General features: G+C 43.8%; 1 protein-coding gene and 1 pseudogene across 1 annotated transcript; both read right to left on the bottom strand.

Moving 5' to 3' along the window:
- Window positions 1-670: 670 nt before the first annotated feature.
- On the bottom strand, window positions 671-7,696 carry LOC129595503 (atrial natriuretic peptide receptor 1-like). The gene is made up of 24 exons (XM_055492536.1): window positions 7,308-7,696; window positions 6,577-6,618; window positions 6,473-6,497; window positions 6,084-6,397; window positions 5,903-5,946; window positions 5,699-5,737; window positions 5,533-5,619; window positions 5,177-5,320; window positions 5,051-5,101; window positions 4,813-4,989; window positions 4,369-4,522; window positions 4,223-4,307; window positions 4,042-4,165; window positions 3,802-3,951; window positions 3,559-3,735; window positions 3,265-3,493; window positions 3,082-3,180; window positions 2,267-2,582; window positions 2,049-2,200; window positions 1,885-1,952; window positions 1,616-1,812; window positions 1,364-1,413; window positions 1,179-1,270; window positions 671-1,046 (listed from the first exon to the last, which is right to left on the bottom strand). Exons 1-24 carry the CDS (start codon window positions 7,651-7,653, stop codon window positions 921-923), a joined length of 3,288 nt encoding a protein of 1,095 aa, XP_055348511.1. The 5' UTR covers window positions 7,654-7,696; the 3' UTR covers window positions 671-920.
- An 8,789-nt stretch (window positions 7,697-16,485) lies between these two features.
- Window positions 16,486-17,881, bottom strand: LOC129595528 (atrial natriuretic peptide receptor 1-like; annotated as a pseudogene).
- Between the last annotated feature and the right edge of the window lie 1,358 nt (window positions 17,882-19,239).

Below are 19,239 nucleotides of genomic sequence, written 5' to 3'. Positions count from 1 at the left end.
TAGATCAGTGTAGATTTTATTGAGTACAGAGTACTGCGATTAACAAAAGCGATCTTTTCGCAAATTCTTAAATCCTCGCAATATTTTTTTATTTAATGGTAGCAATTATCTGCAAACCGTATTTTGGAAAGCAGTTGCTGTTTATGACGATTTTGTCAAAAATTATTCATTTTGGTAACAAAAGTTATCCTGCAGTATGCCCGACTGAAAATTCAGTCACACGTATGGTTAGTTTTTCATGACCTTACGAAACAGCTGCGAAGTGCACTGTAATATCAGCTTCTTGTATAAAGTATATCTGTACGATTTGTTTACGGTTAAATATTTTCCAGAAACTGCTGTGTTTGAAACGGCTATCATACAATGTAGGACTAAATGGTCGCATAGCCCCATACCCAGCAATCTCTACGCAAGCGGTGCAGTGCACTTGTACGAAACGGATATTTTGAACTCAGTCGTACAGTGCACTGCGCTGCATTCGTACTGAATGTGGAGATGTTTGGTATGCGACCATTTTGTCCTAAGCTGTACTTCCATTGCGAGCAAATATTATAGTTCTTGTGGGATAAACATAGTGCATTTTGTGCAGTACCGTGCGTAAAATGAACAAAGTGTATGTAGAACGTACATCTGCATAACTGAAGATGCGGTAATTCTAATTGCACCTCAACCTGTACGAGTAAAATACTCGTAGTTATGTACTTGTTACATAAGTTAACTGTTCGGAATGGCTATACGCGCAAATGACCGTCCATAGGCAAGCAGCATGCAGTAGCAGCACAGGTGCAAAAGCGTGGTTTCGAAAGAAAAAAAACCCACAAGGAGTTACGAAAAGGAGAGTAGCAAAACAGAATTATATTCAGCAATGAGATCCATTAAAATGTACAATGTCCCGATAGTTTCTACCGTGGTGCCTGTTTTTATTCCGGGTGCTCCAAAGTGGCCTCCACAGTGGTCTGCGAGCCAGATGGCGGGACTTCATCCAGCGGTGGCGGTTCTTCCACATTCTCCGAGTTAAGCCACCAGGTGACCATGGGACCAATGCCCTGCAAAGACAAACCGATAAATAGCCAAGAGAACCTACAAGTATGCCGGACTGGATGCGTGCAAGTGGATCTATCATACAGATACGGATTACAGACTTTAAACTATTGCCCGACCAGCGAGAGGAAATTTACCTTGACATCGAGTTCACCGCGCAACGTAACGTCGAAGGTGCCGAACCCATCCAGGATGAGTTTATTGTCGTCGCTAATGTGGATTTTCAAAGCTGTGCTCAACAACAACGCTCCCGTTAATATTTTTATCACGTTTACGCTAATGCTTCACTGATTTTGTAATAGTTTCGTTTTTTTGTGTGTACCTTCGCCCATGCTTTCCATTTTGTTGGCAATCGTCACCGTAACTCCAAATCTAAAGAAACAACACGTATGTGATATTCCGCACGCAATAGGAATAGAGTAGACGAGCAATTCCTAATAGTATTATACAACGTTTACAATATGCAAGTCTCGCCTATTTTTCATTATCTATTTTCGTCCACGCTGTGCTCGGGATCGATGCCACGATGCAACTGGACAGTTTTACGATTAGTTAATTCTGGTTATGCGCTTACAAGCAGTAGCGTGGCATCTTCAGCCCCACCACCCCAGCGACAGCGGGTCCGGAGTGATTGCCAATACGCAGTCGCAGTTGCTCCGTGGGACGATGGCGGATTCTGAAGCGTTTGATCCCCTCCAACAGCATCAGGGAGGTGCGAGCGATCTCGCGAGCGTGCAGGTTACCGTTGCGGATGGGTAATCCACTGACAACCTGTTAAATCAGACCGATGGTCAGCGGTGTACACAAATTTTATCACGGGTAGTGTAAATCCGTGCAGTTTACCATGTATGCATCCCCAATCGTTTCCACTTTGTACACATCGAATCCATCCAGAATGCCGTCGAACAGTGCTAAAAAGTTGAAAGCATTATTTGTATTAATGAAACCAGCTGGTGCGCTTTGGTTAAGTAGCGTCTCAGGTTTATGCGTTGAAAGCGTTTACTTACTGTAAAGGTCATTCAACAGATCGACCACTTGCAACGGCGTGCTCGACGCCGACAGCGTGGTGAACCCGACAATGTCGCTGAAATAAATGGAGCACTCGTCGTACGCTTCCGGTTCCACGGTTTCTCCTTGCTTCAAGCGGTTCGCCACCGACCTAATCCAGAACGCAAACTCAATTACAAAACTACCGTTATGAAATACTTATTACCGCAACTCATACCGTGGCAACACTTCGAACAGGAGATTCTCGGATTTCTGCTTCTCCTGATAGACCTGCTCGGTACGCAGCATGACAAGACCTTCTAGATCCGTGGCATAGGCTTCCATGCGCTTCATGAGATTGTCCATGAGATTGCCCTGCTCAGCGCCGGGGATCTTCTTCAGCTGGCCTTTGATGTCTTTCAGGGTGGGACGCGCCTCCGGTGCCTCGCTCCACGAGTGCTCCATGATACTGCGCAGCTCCGGTGGACAGGCATCGCCGGAAACATGGGGACGCAGCGGCGGATCGGTACCTTTTGCCACTTGTGCCACAATTGCTACAATATACGCAACTCTTAATTATCTCACCGTTGTTATTAATTCTATAATCTAATCAAGTATGGAGAAGCCCGCTCGCACGAATTTCTTCGACAACGTCTGTCTATAGAGATACAGCGTGGTAACGCGGTTTCTGTTTTGGGCACGGTGGAGAAAGCGGAAATGTTTAACGAGTTGTTGTTTGTGTAACTGCTTCTTTAACACGTGTTTAAGTGATGGTTTGTAATAAAGATATATACCTAAGAAGATAAAACTAACTAAAACGTATGCTTATACATTGCCTTAAAACTTAAACCATGTGCCTAGTTGCAAATAATACCTGCAAGATCAAGTATAAATGCAACCCGGTACAGCTTAGTCTTACGTAAATTACTGCAAAAATTTATTCAGGAGAAACTGTAAGGGTTACTTGGCAGGTGGCAACTGCCTTGCTGTATTACCGTACTGTGAAGTTTCTTTCATTATTGCAATTCGAGACGTTTGCAACGTAAGACGTACCGTATGGTTCCATAGGTAAGCGAGCGGGATCCGGCGAACCGTACGGATGACATCGAAGAACGATTTCTTGCAAGATGATCGCAAAACTGTACACATCGCCTATAAACCAACAAGAGAACTTCATCTACCCAACACTTACACCACCTACAGATACGGTTTAATAAGAATAACCGTCCAACTGACCTTCTGGGGTTCCTTGTGGTGGCATCTGTGCTCGCAAATGCTCCGGAGCACGCCATAACAGCCGGCCTTCGTCTGTTTTCGCCAGTTCCACATTCTTATTCAGGAACGGTTGGAGGAAACCCAGGCCGTAATCGGTGATCTTCAGTACGAACCGGTTGTCGATCACACAGTTGGAGCTGGTCAAGTTGCCGTGTGATTTAATGGGTGAATCGTGGAGGTACGCCAAACCCTATCCATCATAACACAGCCGTTCTCCATTGGTTTTTACGGTAATTTATTTAAAGAATTTATTACCGACACAATGTCACCGATCAGCGAGTACCGGAACGACCAATCCAGCTTAATTGCCTCGTTCTCCAGGACATCGGCCAAACTGCCTTTCTGACAGTATTCGAACAGCACTTGTACTTGGGCGTCTTCGACGGCGATACCGACCAACGGGTTCATGTTGTCGTTGTTGATGTCATGTAACTGCAGTTCAAAACCATGACATGTCAACAGCAGACCATCGAATGTTCTTTTAAGTTCTATCAGTACCTTTTTGATTTCTTTCAGTTCTTTGCGCGTTGCGTGGAAGCGTCGGGATGTCTGCAGTTTCTTGACGCACACCACTTTGTTCTTGTACTGCGCGGTTTTCGCAAACACTTGTGAATGCCCACCAGCGGAGCTTGCTCCGTCGGCGACGCTCTGCGGAGTACGAGAAAAGTCAGTGAAACAGAAACGACTTCTATGTTGGTGACCTTTGGAAATAGAGAAAATCGTCAAAATGGCGCTTACCATATTGCCTAAGCTTAATCGACTGATCGACACGGAAAGGCCATGTCGGTCTGATTTGGCGCTGATTTCCTCGGGAGGCACTCTCCACCATGGATCATTAATTGCCGCTTCCAGTTTACGCTTTCTGCAATATACTCATCTCACAACAAGTTTTTTCGTTCACACAGTAGTGAATTCTCACCGGTAAACGAGTAACGCAATTACCGAGACGATCCCCACGAAAATCACAGCCGAGACGACGGACGCGGCCAGGATAATGTTTTGCTCTGACGCGATTAACAATTTTCTGAACAAGTCACAGTACGCTAAGAAATATGTCACAAGTACCCCGAACGCAGACTGCATCGTTGCCGAGGTATCCACAGCGCGGCCGGTTAGGCGGAGGCGAATCGCGGTTGTACCACTTGATTTCGCGTTCTTTTCCCTCACTGGTCAGCACCGGGTCGATACGCTGGGTGTACGCGCGGTACTCCAGCACCGGCTGTAGCAAAGTAAACGAATACTTCGAACACTTGCATGCAAATTGTCTCTAAGCGTTTAAAAGTATGGTTTATCAATGCTTGCTACATTTATAACGCGTTCATTCAGTACTGGAGTATTATCGGGCCATAATTATAATGCTTTTAATCGGCTTTAAGTTTATCTCGTTGTTTCTTGCGTATGAGACTCTCTGAAGCGTTTCATAAACTGAACTGTAGATTGAGAGCATTCTCGATTTTGGTTGTCGCGGTCATACCTGCAGTAGTGACCTTACACAGATGCATTGCTAACCTGGAATTGACCAGTACTGTAATCCATCTGCGCAATCGAATAATCCGATTCCCGATCGCCGTTGGCATTCATCACAATACGTTTGCCCTCCAGATTGAAGGTTCGATTCCACATTTTATGGGATATCTGTTCGCCGGCTGATAAATTGCCTCCGCTGGCGTAGGTCTCGTTCAACACCTGCACGATTCAACCGTCAGTACTTATCCAACATAATCACGCAGTAAAAACAGATTCATACTTGGCCGTAAATCATAAGCGCCTCGTAGAATCCCAATGCAAAAGGGTTAGCCTACAGATAAAATAATTACGCACAGCAGTAACGGACAACAGTAACGGACAACAGTTCGGTTTGACGGTTGCTAACAGTTTCCCGTTGGTTTGGTCGGGAGCCGTTCAGTGTGTAAGGTTCGCTACTGGAGATATTGACAAGAAGCTGCTGCGTAGTTTTGTCGCTGGCGTGATCTCGTAGTGACAGGATAAACATGGACTTGTAGGCTTCTTTGGCCTCCTGTTCCCATTCAACCAACACGGAATCATGAGCAAATTTATCTTTAAATATCTGCATCCTTGACTCGCTAACGGTAAGCAGATCTTATTTTTTTTTAATTTTGGGATTTAGTACCATTTAATTTATTGCTATCCATATTTCCTGTTATACGTGTTTCTACCTATTTTTTAAGTATATTTTTTACTTTTGCCTGCGATACGTCGGAGGATTACCTCGTCTCGTCCATCAGTGTTGCCGGTATTCCACGAGCTGTTGCCGAAGAATGTCGGACTCCGATACACTTCAAGGGCGAAATAAACCTGCAAATCAGCTGAAGTATTGCATTCCTAAAGCCAGTACAACTCTGCCAAGGAATGCTACGGCCTAGGAAAAGCTTACATATTCGCCATTTGTCATGTTCTTCTCCGATGCCATTAACTGTAAATTAAGCAACAAATTTTTTCAGCGGAAGTACGTATACAAGTATTCGGTATAGGTATTCGGTTGCTGTTGATCGTAGACTATCGCTCATATTTTTTCGCTTTTACTCTGCAGTCGAGCATCATCTAAATCTTTATTTTCGAAAGCTATGTTTTTACGTACCATAATTTGGCGGAAGCGTTTGCTTTCAGCAACAATAAAAATCACTGCAAGCAGAAGCCAAGAGCAGTTTGAAATCAACCGCTGTTGCAATGTTGCGCTCCTATTAATTTTTATGTTTTTTGTCCAGAACAAATTGTCAAATTAACACGAACACTGAATTCCTGGTTAAAAGCGTACATACCTCTCGTTACCAAGCGAAGCTGGCCCAGGTAATCGGACAGATTCCTCTTCTCGTCGGAGTTGACCAAATAATGCGATGCGTTAATGTTGTTCTTGGTTAGTATCGGCTTATCCGGATTTTTCAGCTCCAGGCACAGAGGAAGGAACAGAGAAAGGTGATCATTGGATGCGTCACAAAGCACTCCGATGGAATTATACTGATACTTCCCCAGAAGTTTCAAGAGAAAGCTGATGAGGTTTTCCGGTGTATAGGGCGACAAACGCGTCAGGGTGGGATACCGTGTTTTGTTGAAAGCCAGCGCACTGCCTGGGACCCTGAAATTAAGCGTGCATATCCGCAGTTAACTGAGGTTATTTCCGTAATGAAATTCTACACAAAGGCGCTGTTACCCAAAGATCAGAGGCTTGTCCCAAGCTGCAAGAGAAGCATTGGCAAGTTATCTTCACAAAGTAATCGTAATGCATTTCAGGTAAGGATTAAAAAATGCTCTGACCTTTGGCTAAACTGGCAACAGAGTTTCCTGAAATGCTGCAACCTACAAACAGGTCCATTTGCTTACAGCAGAACAGTTAAACAACATATGCTCGATATATTTAATTTTAATACCGCTGACTGCGCGATAACCTGAAAGGTGACCATGAACTACATTTCGAAATCTAGCGATTTAAATCCTAAATGATAACGACGAAGACGGGCGCAACGTACTGCCAAGTACCAACCATAAGCACTAACGAATATTTGGTGTACTGTAACTGCACCGCGGAAAGGACATTCTAGACGCAATAGATCTGATCCTTTTATCACTAACAGTGGTGTGATTAATGCTTTTGCCTTGATGGCAACCAGAGTATATTACATCCTAATGCCAATGCCAAGCAAAACAATGTATTTTATTTATTTTATGACTGTTCCAAATTCCTAATTATACCAACGCACGTACTACCTCTTGTTGCAATTAAATTTATGAAAATATAATTAATATGAAATTTCGTAAGTTGTAACTTGCTTTGATTTTTTAAATGTTATGTCATAGTGGCGCATAGTAGCGCTAATCAGATTTACCGGTGTGGTGAGGCATGTTGGTTTCATAAATACTTAACTTTGAATAGTAATTAAACGATCACAACTTATGGTCACGGTTAATTTCAATTCAGTACAACCATGCAAACTAAAAGGCACTGAATAAGTATATACAATTTGCAAAAATTAATGAACGCCACTAACCGGGTCCGAAGATGGCCATAACGGTATCGTTAGACAAGCGTTCTCGGTAATAAAACTTGGTTGTCCAGAACGTGGCTTTGGTGTCCAGGCCCATAACTCCTTTTTTCTCGTCCAGAACACATACAGAGATATTCTTATCATATTTATGCACGTGCATGAACTTCATATTCTCTCCATAGCGGGCATTTAACTGCTGTTCAGCGAGACTGAACGCGGGAGCCACGTTCAGATACGACGTGGCGGTGCGGTTGCCACCCAGACCGATCTCGAATAAGATAACGTTCACCGGTGAGCTACAGACGACAGCAGCAACAAAGGTCACAACAGCGATTGCTGTATACGACATTTCTGCAAGAGCCACTCAAGGGTCACGCTGTGCATTACGAGAACGCCGCATAAACTTTCAAGAAATACTAATATTAACCGTAAATGATGGCAGCGGGAACTAACACTTGAATAAAGCGTGATCAGCGATCAAATCGATTTTGTTACGCATCTACTTTGGCTACGTACATCGTATGTACAGTAAGTCGCACAGTACACAGACAAGCGGCTGGCTCAGACGGAAAATACTCTGTCCGGCCCTGCACCTCGATCCCGCTCGGCCATTGGCTGTAACATTTAAGGAGACTAGTAAATGGGACGCAAGGCAGTTGATTTGGGTACCTGACTACTGTATACTGACGTAATCCCTACTAGGATCCAGCGGATTGCTATGTATGTTGTTCTTATCTACGTCGCTACGATTATATTTATTATTTTGAACGCATAAAAAAAGAGGCGTTTAATGATAACTCGCCGCGCTGAATGCTCAAAGCTCTGACACAGGAAGGTGTCCTCTTCCATCGACAATCGCACTGGTTTCGTATTTCCATTGAGGTGTCCCGCTCCGGAGCTACCGGCACAAATGGGGCATGTCCGTTTATGTAATGCCACGCAGCCTATCAAAATAATGGGTCGGAGGAGCGCTCACCGATTGTCAAAGATAATTGGTATACAGTTACCTTGCTTCGTTGTAGCGCTGCTGGCAGTTAGGACACCCTTTGCGTATCGACTACCGTTAACGATGGTGTCTGATGACTGATGAGTCGCTTACTCGCTGAGTACTCAGAAATAACACGCGGCATGAGACACACTGTTTAAATAACTGCTTCCGGAAACATGGAAGTTGTGATCACGAAAGATACAAGGGCAGTCAACAGACTGGTAGATTACTGCATGCTTTATGTACGACCTACTTTTTACAGCTACAGCTTTTTTTTACTGCATGCTTTATATGCTCGTATCTGTACTTCCTGCAAAAGATTTACATATCGGCAATTCAGAATTATTGCTGACCATTAAAACGTGAAAAATTTGCTGCGAAATAAGTCAATAAGCTTTTTTATGTATGTAACTGCAAAGTCTTCCCTTTCATAATAGCTCAAATCTTAGGAAAATTTGAATTTTTTTTAGAACACCAGATACTGCGGAAATCACATTATAGTCGCACTTTTCATAGCGATGAAGCGGTACGTACCCAAAAAGATGGTAATGACCTGTAGTTTAGGCAGCAATCGTTCTCTACAGACTGGAGAGTCTTGTGAGCCGTCATTCCACTTTTAGATGGCCATAATTATGTAATCGGTAAAATCAATCCAATTAACAATTCGGCTGGGTAGCGGAAACTCCGGCTGTCATGGCACAATACGAGGCATGCTCAGTGCTGCATTTAGTAAATTGTATTTGAACATATCTTCAATAAAGTTATTCTTATTAAAGGGTTTCGTGCCGGGCTGTTTTCGGTAAGCATGTGCATGCTTGGTGTTCACGCATGATTCCCAAGTTCCTAATCAAACTTATTTTATGCGTTAATTCCCATTACGAACGCGAAACTCGACTATTTACGATAAACCATTAAAATTATGATTAATTTTACTGGCAGTTACTTGCACTCTTGAAGGAACCGGTATGCGGCAACTGACCATGACAGAATGGAAAATATTTCGACTTTTGACCGCTGCTGCGCAACAAATTTAATGTGAACCAAATTTGTTAAAATAATTATGTAATTTGTTCATAACACCTGAATATTGGGAAGGAGGATTCCTTGTTAACAACTAGTTATTAGAAAAATAAGTCACAAAACACTTGCTGCTGCCCTGGTATACTCAAGTTTTTATACGGGAACAGAAACCGGCTGGCAAAACCGCGTTTTTTTACGCTTTTAAGCATGTCCGCTTGAACAGCATGCAGCAGAGCTGATTGGACAAATATTTGAACAACAAAAAACGGGCTCTTGACCCGGTAACAGAAGAAACCAGGCGAGAAAACGCCAAAAATTACTGTACCCAAAAGGAATAAATACATACAAAGAAAAATACTGGGCAAAATTAGCAGGGATATTTCCCAACTGGGCCGCGACCACGGGAATGCAGAGATGGGCATACAATCCGACCATCAAAGCTTTTAGCTCTGCGACGTCACGCATGAGTCCGGCCACATCACGCTTCGTCCATCGCATCAGTTGGCGAAGGACGTGAGTGCCATGTCGGCTGCCATGGCACCCACGTTCTTCGCCAACTTCAGCACCAGACACCAAGGCGCTCCACCTCGGCCGCCAGCCCGGCCACGACGGCGGACAGTTCTACCAGCCGAACTCGAATCCCTTCCATGTCGGACGACAATTTCGTCGTCATCTTTCCAACCAGTTGCCTAGTGTCTGCGGCTTAGCGTTAATGAAGTCCAGCGTGGCGATCAGGATCTGATCGTCCAGCCGAATCCGAACGGCCAGTACCGTTTCCAAAACGGAAGTGGCCGTTCGGTTTCGGCTTGGACAGCGACCAAGACGTTATCGTCTCCGTTAATGTGCGGGCCTGCTTCCTTTGGCCTTCAGCTCCTGGGGCGTTTCCGGCCAGGCTTCCCTTCGACGCAGTAGTATTTTTAAAGAAGATAACCCATGATGGTTAGATGGTGCGAGTTCAAGGTTCACATGCACAGAGTACTGAGCACAAATGCGAATGTACCTGGCTGGGCTTCCGCATAATCCCCGCTCGGGCCACGAGGTGATGGGATCCGGTCTTCATCTGCAATACAATACGTTGCGCAAATAGTCACCATGGAAATAGAGCCCGCAAGTGGAATATCGAATCAAAGTGTCGTGCTCAAGCACATCATACTAATAACAAGGCACTGTGGTGTTATTACGAAGTTTCCAAAAATATGGTAAATTTTTTGAATTTATTAATTACGTCAGTACGAGTACCGTATTAACTTCCATTTAAGTACGAGTACTAGCTCATTGCAGTTCGAGTACGAGCTCGTTGCTGTTCATTGCATGTTAGAATAACTATTAACTACCAATTTGCCGGCCGCATTCGCAAAATATGTGTTCTCCCAGTTTTGTCAGTATGTTTTCAATACGCTGCAAGTTAACTTACGCTTGCCGCGACCCAGCGGCTGACATTAAAATGCAGAATGCCGCATAAATCAAAACCGATACTTACTTCGAACGCCCTAGTAACTCCGCCGAGGAAAGTCATGACGGGGGCCGTGATCACCGTCGCGTTCATGATCGGGCCTTGTTTTGAACTGTGTGGCCTCGGCGAGGCCCACTACAGCGCAAACCAAGGGCCGATCATCGCTGCCTCGGTGAGTTTCCAAATCGCCGCGTTAACGGTTCCGGTGGAAATTATTGGCGTATCATCACGCACGGGACGGCAAAGGCGCAGGCCATGGACACACAAAGATTCAGCGCCATCTCAACTGCAAACAGAAGTCGCGCGCCAGTGCGCCCCCCATAAAGACGGGCCTGAATATAGTCCCGATACGTGACAAACGCGGAACAATGTACACAATACACATTACTTCGAACAGCAAGAAACCAACGTTTAATTAGCTGCAGACTAACACATTCAATGAAAAGCGCCGCTTTTAATTAAGGACTTCGAAAATTTTAAAAGAATCGAAGCGTAAAGGTCTATGCTTTCTTATCATTCGATAACAAAAAAAGGTCAGTAATTCTAACCAGAAATTTGGAATTAAGTAATTTTTAAATTAAGCACTAATAAGGGAATTAAAACTCTAATTGAGTGCATATATTAAGAAGTTTTATCTAACGCCCATGGTATGTATGCTGAACCCGACTGCATCAGTACATGTGCCAAGTAACGATAAGCAACACTACGTACACAATGTACAACACTAGCGTCAATAACAAAATTACGTACTATTATTATTATTATCGAGCAACAGTAGCCAAACTCCATTTGGGAGACTTTAAAAGCTACTGGAAAATGTTTTTGGTATTCTGAAAATTTCAAAATTGATTTCAAAAATCGGTTTCGATTGCAACTCCTACTCGCGCTGCTCACATGTGCGCAACGCCAACACCACGCGCCCGTACGCGACGCGCGACGTGCGCAAAGTAGCCCGCCGTTTTCCCGACTTGCTGCCAACCGTTGCAACTACGTCCCTGCTCGACACAAGAACCGCACGGCTCGCTTGCATCACCCTAACGCCGCCGAGGTTCTTCGGTTTTCCAGACAAACACGAAAATTTTCTATTAAAACTCTCCTATCTTTTAATACCATAGTACCACGATTCATTACTTAATAAAACTTTCCTGCTACCGTACAATTTCATACAAACGAGCCTCTACGCAAATGGACGCATTTAAAGGCTGGTCTAACTAGGAGAAGAAAATGTGCCCTTGACGACTTATTACTTAGCTTAATTCCATTTTCTGAACAGCACTGAGCAAGACAGAAACTAACGTTATAAAAAATCGAAACGATATCAAACGTTGCTGTACGCTAGACGAGACAAAAATACGAAATATTCGCCAGCATAACGGGGAAGAATTAAGTACCAAAATCACACGAATAGATCGTACCAATTTCTACGCAAATTTCAAGAAAATTCACATAAATCGCTATCAGCAGTTGCAGGAAACAGCTAAATCCTGACAGAAAGAAACCAAAACACTCACCGAATCCAATGGAAATCTTCAAACACTGAAGGCGGACGATGGGGCATGGGAATGGCGTCGGAGCGTTTCTCTGGTTTTCGATACCTGGAAGCACACGTACAACGGTTGGTTTAATGATCACCTTTATGGCTTACTGCAAAGTGATATCATAGTGTGCGCAGCGCGCTGTCTGGGATTATTGAAAAGTGCCTGTATATCATAATGCGCAGGAGAAAAGGTTCAATTGAATCTTCGAAGCTACTCTATTACCCCATCTCCTCAACTCCATTTAGTGAGAGCAACGCTAATTACATTTTTTGTCCTTTAACATCGACGAGTTGCAGATAGAGCGGCAGACAGAAGAAGACGGACTACAGTAGTAGACTGTGGTGATATTATGGAGCAATGATAATAGGGCTTTATACAAATCAGTATGGTTTTACGCTTTGCTCGTTACTGAAGTTCTAACAACGAAAAAGTCGGTTTAATGATCGAGGTAAAAAATCGTGAAATCGTACGGTAAAATTTGGAAAATCAGGGGAAACGTTGAGCAAGTGGAATGACTGGCTGAAAATTTCGACTCTCCGCTCGAATGCACGCGGCCGTACGGCTATACCTGTTGCCTGCGTTAATCGCGCTGACGGAGATGTCCCCGCCCCGAACGCAGGAAATTGCGCAAATGGGAAACACCGGGAGGCGTTCGTACTGCAACAGCCAATTAGCGGTGGCAGCAATCGAGCCGGTACCAGCCCACAGCGAAACGTCACGGCGTTCCGACTACCCACACCTCCATGACGTATACTGCCATTCCCGCGTCGCTAATTCCAGACAGAAATTCCACCAAAACTTTCCAGACAATTCGGGGAAATCAGGAATTACAGAAAATAAAACCAGACATCTGCGAGATGCTGGCTTCTACTAGCGCTCGCTGGTTAAGGTCAACAATAAGACAGAAAAACCATAATAATTAAGCAAAATTATAATTAATATTTTCATTACATTTCGGCAACGGACTGCCTTTGGCAGATTTTTTTAAAATCCTTTTAAATTTGTCTATTTTTGCAGTTTCCATTTTATGAATGCTCAATGCAGATGACGTATTAGCATGGTTATGCACATGAAAAACTGACGAGTTATGACGAAACTTTAAAGAACATTTTTTTCGACTTTCGTTTAATGGTAATGATAAAGTTTGATTTTATCGCCAAATTCCTATACAGATACACGGACAAAAACGCTGCAAGCCACTAGGTAGCAGACACTTCCCAACAGCCAGAAGATAAAAAAATGCCCAGTGCGCTGTTCTCTCCAGGAAGAACGTCTGGTTTAGGTTTTCGACTGAACATCAAAGGCTGCCGAAATTGCTATCTCACTTTTTTAAAAGTAAAGCGGCTTTGCTCTAGTGGAGACTGCCGCAGACTTTCCTTGCAATAATATACCGTTAGTGTTAAATTAGCTAATTTTGTTGGATATTAACCCAGGACGTATAGTACATGAAAAACTCGTACTGAGTCGTACATCAAAAACCGAAATCCCAAATTGTAACCACAATTCACAAATAAACAGTAAAATATTAAATTAGGCAGCGCGAAAAATAAACTCGTGATATTCAGTGATGGTTGGAATCGTTGGATGCACTTCAACAGTTTAATTAATGGGGTTCACGTGATATTTAATAATGATTGTCTTCCGGATTTTTGCATAGCGTTGTACGGGGCATTTACCGAATTTACCCAGCGCTTTCACATTTCGTACGAAGTATTCAGTTGAAATCTCCAGAGCAATACAGGCAGATTATCCAGGTTACAGGTACATTGGAAAAATGCTGTACAATAATAATTAATATATGCGTATTCATATGTATGATTGTACGAGCAATTCTGCAAGATCGGATGAAAACCAAGCCAGCTAATTTCCAAATGATCCATTAATTCGTTTGAAAATACCTTTTTCTGTTTTTACCCTTTCATGTCATCTTTATTAATTGGCGGTAAACAAAAGTTACAATTTTTTTTATCATAATAGGGATACACTAATTTCACAGCCTCAGCCGACAGCAGAAATAGGCGGCCTGATTATACAGAACAATATCTCATCCAAATTAGCCGATGCTGGTGCTGTTTTCTGTTTTGTGCACGACACACGTAAAATGACAGGAACGTTCCCGTATTGCATAATTCTCGTACCACAGTTAACTGCTTATATTTATTTATCCCCGTAAAACATCATCCTAGGAAATCGTTGTATACATAATTGATACAACGTAAATTCTACTGGGTTATACTACAGGCAGTACAATCAGACCGGGGGTTCGAATTTTGATCCAAGCATGCATGATCCGAAAATATTTTTTAATGGGTTTTGGCATAATATTATTATAACTAACTTGTTAGAATTAAGCTTTGCGTATATTTCTACAAATTTTTTTATCCTGTAGCACAAAGAAAATAGCCGGTTGTCTAAGCTTAAAAAACAGATACTAACTTTATGAATAATAATTATAAATAATTGTACGTACAAGCAGTTTTGTGATATGGGCGGAAGCGTCATGCGCCAAGCCAGAATGATCATCGGAAAATTCGCAACATATTCCCGCATCCTGAACACCATATTACACAACATATAATTGCAATCCAGAAAATATAAGAAATGTATCCGCCAGAAGCCAACGTAGTGCAGTACTGTACATGTGATCCGTAAACCCATAATGTCAAATAAATATCGGAAGCATTCGTTTTTTGTATGCATTCGTTTTTTGTATGCTCCCAGATTCTCTTTATCAGCGAGTGATGAACAAAACTGAAAATAATGCACAGGAAAAAGATGTTTACGATTTTGGTGAGCCAGATTGGAGGAAAACTACACTTAATTTTGTAGATAAAGAACGCTTTGATATGCACTATCACAGCGGTAACAGCACTGCCTGCATGCTGCGTGGTGAATCAGCCACTCTTATCTTGTCATGCTCCAGTGTTGATGCTTTTCCGTCGTCTGAAGCTGGGAGCGGCATGGTCGCGTTCGCGCTTACCGGCGTTATGAAGTCGAATTCTCAGTTTCGCCTTTATTGCACTGCTTATTTGGCTGTCAACTGCGCGGTCAAGGCCACGGCAATACCCTTCCCATTTCGGCCATGTCCAAGGCCCCGGTCCGTGAGGCCATGGACACCTACGGACCACGGCGATGTTCGACTTCGGTTCTGCCTGTTGGCTATTTGACACCGCTCTCGACACCAGCACTCATTCTAGTATAAACAATAAAAACTCCTGGTAATTACCGTAGAACGAATGCGCGTTGCTGCAGTCCCCCCACCGGGAGGCAGTCTCATCCCACTGGCCACGAATCGGGGGAAGCACCTGGTCACGCATCAGGTGGTGGCCTCAACTCTCGGAGTGGGAGAACACCTGGCCACGCATCAGGTGTCTTCGATGGCATACACGCGCATACGCCTACACTCTTTAATTTATCGGTGGCCGTGCATGTTCTGACGATACCACGAAACTCCGCGGCCGAGCTGAGGCTGGCCAATGCCCAAACCATTTGTCGGCGTTTCTCGAACATAGGCATTAAAGCTTTTATTACTTTTATGAGATAACGAGTTCTGGTATTCTGGCTCTCGCTGTATAACGTATACCTTCTCCCACGCTTTCCGTTTTGTTGGCAATCGTCACCGTAACTCCGAACCTAATATTAACCCTTCCAACTGTGACATTCTGCACGCATCATAATAAGCTTGGCAATTTTCACACAGAACCGTACATAAATGCGTTTCGTTTGTTTTTACATGCGCTACAAGATTTGCGTGGTATGCTTGAGTCGATGATAAAGTATATTTTTTAGTATACCCATTCCGCTTATAGAAAAAAACAATTAACATCACAACACATGCAGTACACTCTCTCAACACAAAACGGCCTCGGGAGGCCTGAGAACATGGAACAACTGATTTAAATTTCAATTTGCTCCGGATGGAGTTGTTCCCTGAACGCGTTCCAGCGCTGGATTTCTATGCTGATACGGTGGCGTAGTTATTCCGATGCTCGTGCCTCGCCGGTTTCTTGCCGTACCCTCCCACCCACTTCCGTAAGCAGGCGGGTAGCTTCCGGTCCATTGGGTTCTAGAGTCTCGAAGCCCAAAATGCTGAACAAGTAGTCATGGGTGATGTTCTGGTAGTTGGTTACATTTTCCTAGAAAATACACCTACGTACGTTTTACAAGATATTGACGGCATGCTTACAAGCAGTAACGTGGCATCTGCAGTCCCACGACTCCAGTGACAGCGGGTCCGGAGTGATTCCCAATACGCAGTTTCAGTTGCTTCGTGGGACGATGGCGGATCTAAAGTTTGATCCCTTCCATCAGCATCAGGGAGGTGCGAGCGATTTCGCGAGCGTGCAGATACCTTGCGGATGGGCAGCCACTGACCACCTGTTAAATTGGGCAAATCACCAACGGTCATTAGTGTCTGCAAATTATACAAACAACTATATCAGGCTGTGCTGTTTACCATATATGCGCTATGCATCGCCAATCGTTTCCACTTTATACACATCGAAACCATCCAGAACGCCGCCGAACAGTGCTAAAACATTGAGCGCATTAATAAAATTAAAATTAAACAAAACTGAAGTGCCTCGGTTAAGTTAAAAGCTTAACATGCCATGCACTGCAAGCGTGTACTCACTGCAAAGGTCATTCAACAGATCAAGCACTTGCAACGGCGTGCTAGACGCCGACAGCGTGGTGAATGCGAAAATGTCGTTGAAATAAATGCAGCACTCGTCGTACGCTTCTGGTTCCACGGTTTCTCCTTGCTTCAAGCGGTTCGCCACCGATCTAATCCAGAACACATTCTCGATTACAGACCTGCCGTTACGATGTTTGGTACCGCAACTCATACCGTGGAACCACCTCGAACAGGACATTTTCCGACTTCTGCTTTTCCTGATAGACCTTCTCCGTACGCAGCATGACAAGACCTTCCAGATCCGTGGCGTATGCTTCCATACGCTTCATCAGATTGTCTGTCCATGAGATTGCTTTGCTCAGCGCCGGGGATTTTCTTCAGCTGGCCTTTAATGTCTTTCAAGGTGGGACGCGACTCCGGTGCATCACTCCACGAGTGCTCCATGATACTGCGCAGTTCCGGTGGGCAGGCATCGCCGGAGACGTGAGGACGCAGCGGCGTGTCGGTACCTTTCGCCACTTGTGCCACAATTGCTACAATACGCATAACTCACAATCATCGCCATCGTTGATGTTAATTTTAAAATTTTTAAGTACTTAATGCAGCCCGTATAGCGTACGTTGATTAGTGCAAGGAGAACTATAAGGGTTAATGGCAGGTAGCTGCTGCATTGCTCTATAATCGCAATTTCAGTTTTGGTTCATTATTGCAATGAGGCAGTTTATGCAACATAGAAGCGTACCGAATGGTTCCATAGGTAAGCGAGCGGGATCCGGCGAACCGTACGGATACACAGATGCATTGACCTTACACAGATGCATTGCTAACCTGGAATTGACCAGTACTGTAATCCATCTGCGCAATCGAATAATCCGATTCCCGGTCGCCGCTGGCATTCATCACAATACGTTTCCCCTCCAGATTAAAGGTATGGCTCCACATTTTATGGGATATCTGTTCGCCTGCTGATAAACTGCCCCCCCCCCCTGGCGTAGGTCTCATTTAACTCCTGTACGCTTCAACAGTCAGTACTTCGCTTTTTCTCATATTCCGGTCACTTTGAGTGTATGGTTTCATATTTCGGTCACCCGGTTGTACGCATGCTCAGGAAGTGAGCGGCTATCTCATTTGCAGCAATCTGTCCCTAAAAGTGACCGGAATATGAGAAAAAGCGAAGTACTTATCCAACATAATCACGCAGTAAAAGCAGATTCATACTTGGCCGTAAATCATAAGCGCCTCGTAGAATCCCAATGCAAAAGGGTTAGCCTACACATAAAATAATTGCTAGTATGCACAGCAGTGACCGTACCACAGTAACAGATAACAGTTCGGTTTGACGGTTACTAACAATTTCCCGTTGGTTTGATGGTAAGCCGTTCAGTGTTTAAGGTTCGCTACTGTTAATATTGCCAAGAAGCTGCTGCGTAATTTTGTCGCTGGCGTGATCTCGTAGTGATAGGATAAACATGGACTTGTAGGCTTCTTTGGCCTTCTGTTCCCATTAAATCTACACAGAATCTTAGCAAATTTTATCGTTAAATATCTGCATCCTTGGCTCACTAATGATAAGCAGATCTTGTTTTTTAATTTTGGGATTTAGTACTATCCGTATTTCATATTATACGTATTTTTGTCTATTACGTTTACTTTTGACTGCGACAAGTTGGGAGGATTACCTCGTCTCGTCCATCAGTGTCGTTGCCGGTATTCCACGAGCTGTTGCCGAAGAATGTCGGGCTCCGATACACTTCAAGGGCGAAATAAACCTGTACATCAGTAGGAGTATTGCAATCATAAAAGCGATACAGCGCTGACAGGGACTGCTAGGACCTAAAATATTTACATATTCGCCATTTGTCATGTTCTTCTCCGTCGCCATTAACTGTAAATTAGGCAACAAACTTTTTCAGCTGAAATACGTTTGTAGATATTCGGTCGCTGCTGATCGTAGACTATCGCTTATATATGTCGCTATCACTCTGCAGTCGAGCATCATCCAATTCTTTATTTTCGAGAGCTATATGTATTTGTAGTACAACGTACAAACCATCAACGCACCATAATTTGGCGGAAGCGTCTGCTCTCAGCGACAATGAAAATCACTGCAAGCAGTAGCCAAGATCCGTTTGAAATCAACCGCTGTTACACTGTTACCGTTCCTATCTTATGTTTTTTGTCCAGAACAAAAAACTGTTAAATTAACATGCACCCTGAAGATTTGGTTAAAAGCGTACATAACTCGTACCTCTCGTTACCAGGCGAAGCTGTCCCAGGTAATCGGACAGATTCCTCTTATC

The sequence above is a fragment of the Paramacrobiotus metropolitanus genome, unplaced genomic scaffold, assembly GCF_019649055.1.
Source record: "Paramacrobiotus metropolitanus isolate TYO unplaced genomic scaffold, Prichtersi_v1.0 Parri_scaffold0000079, whole genome shotgun sequence".
NCBI classification, from domain to species: Eukaryota; Metazoa; Tardigrada; class Eutardigrada; order Parachela; family Macrobiotidae; genus Paramacrobiotus; species Paramacrobiotus metropolitanus.
Note: the sequence above shows the minus strand (reverse complement) of the source record. Positions and strands in the feature narration are given on the sequence as shown.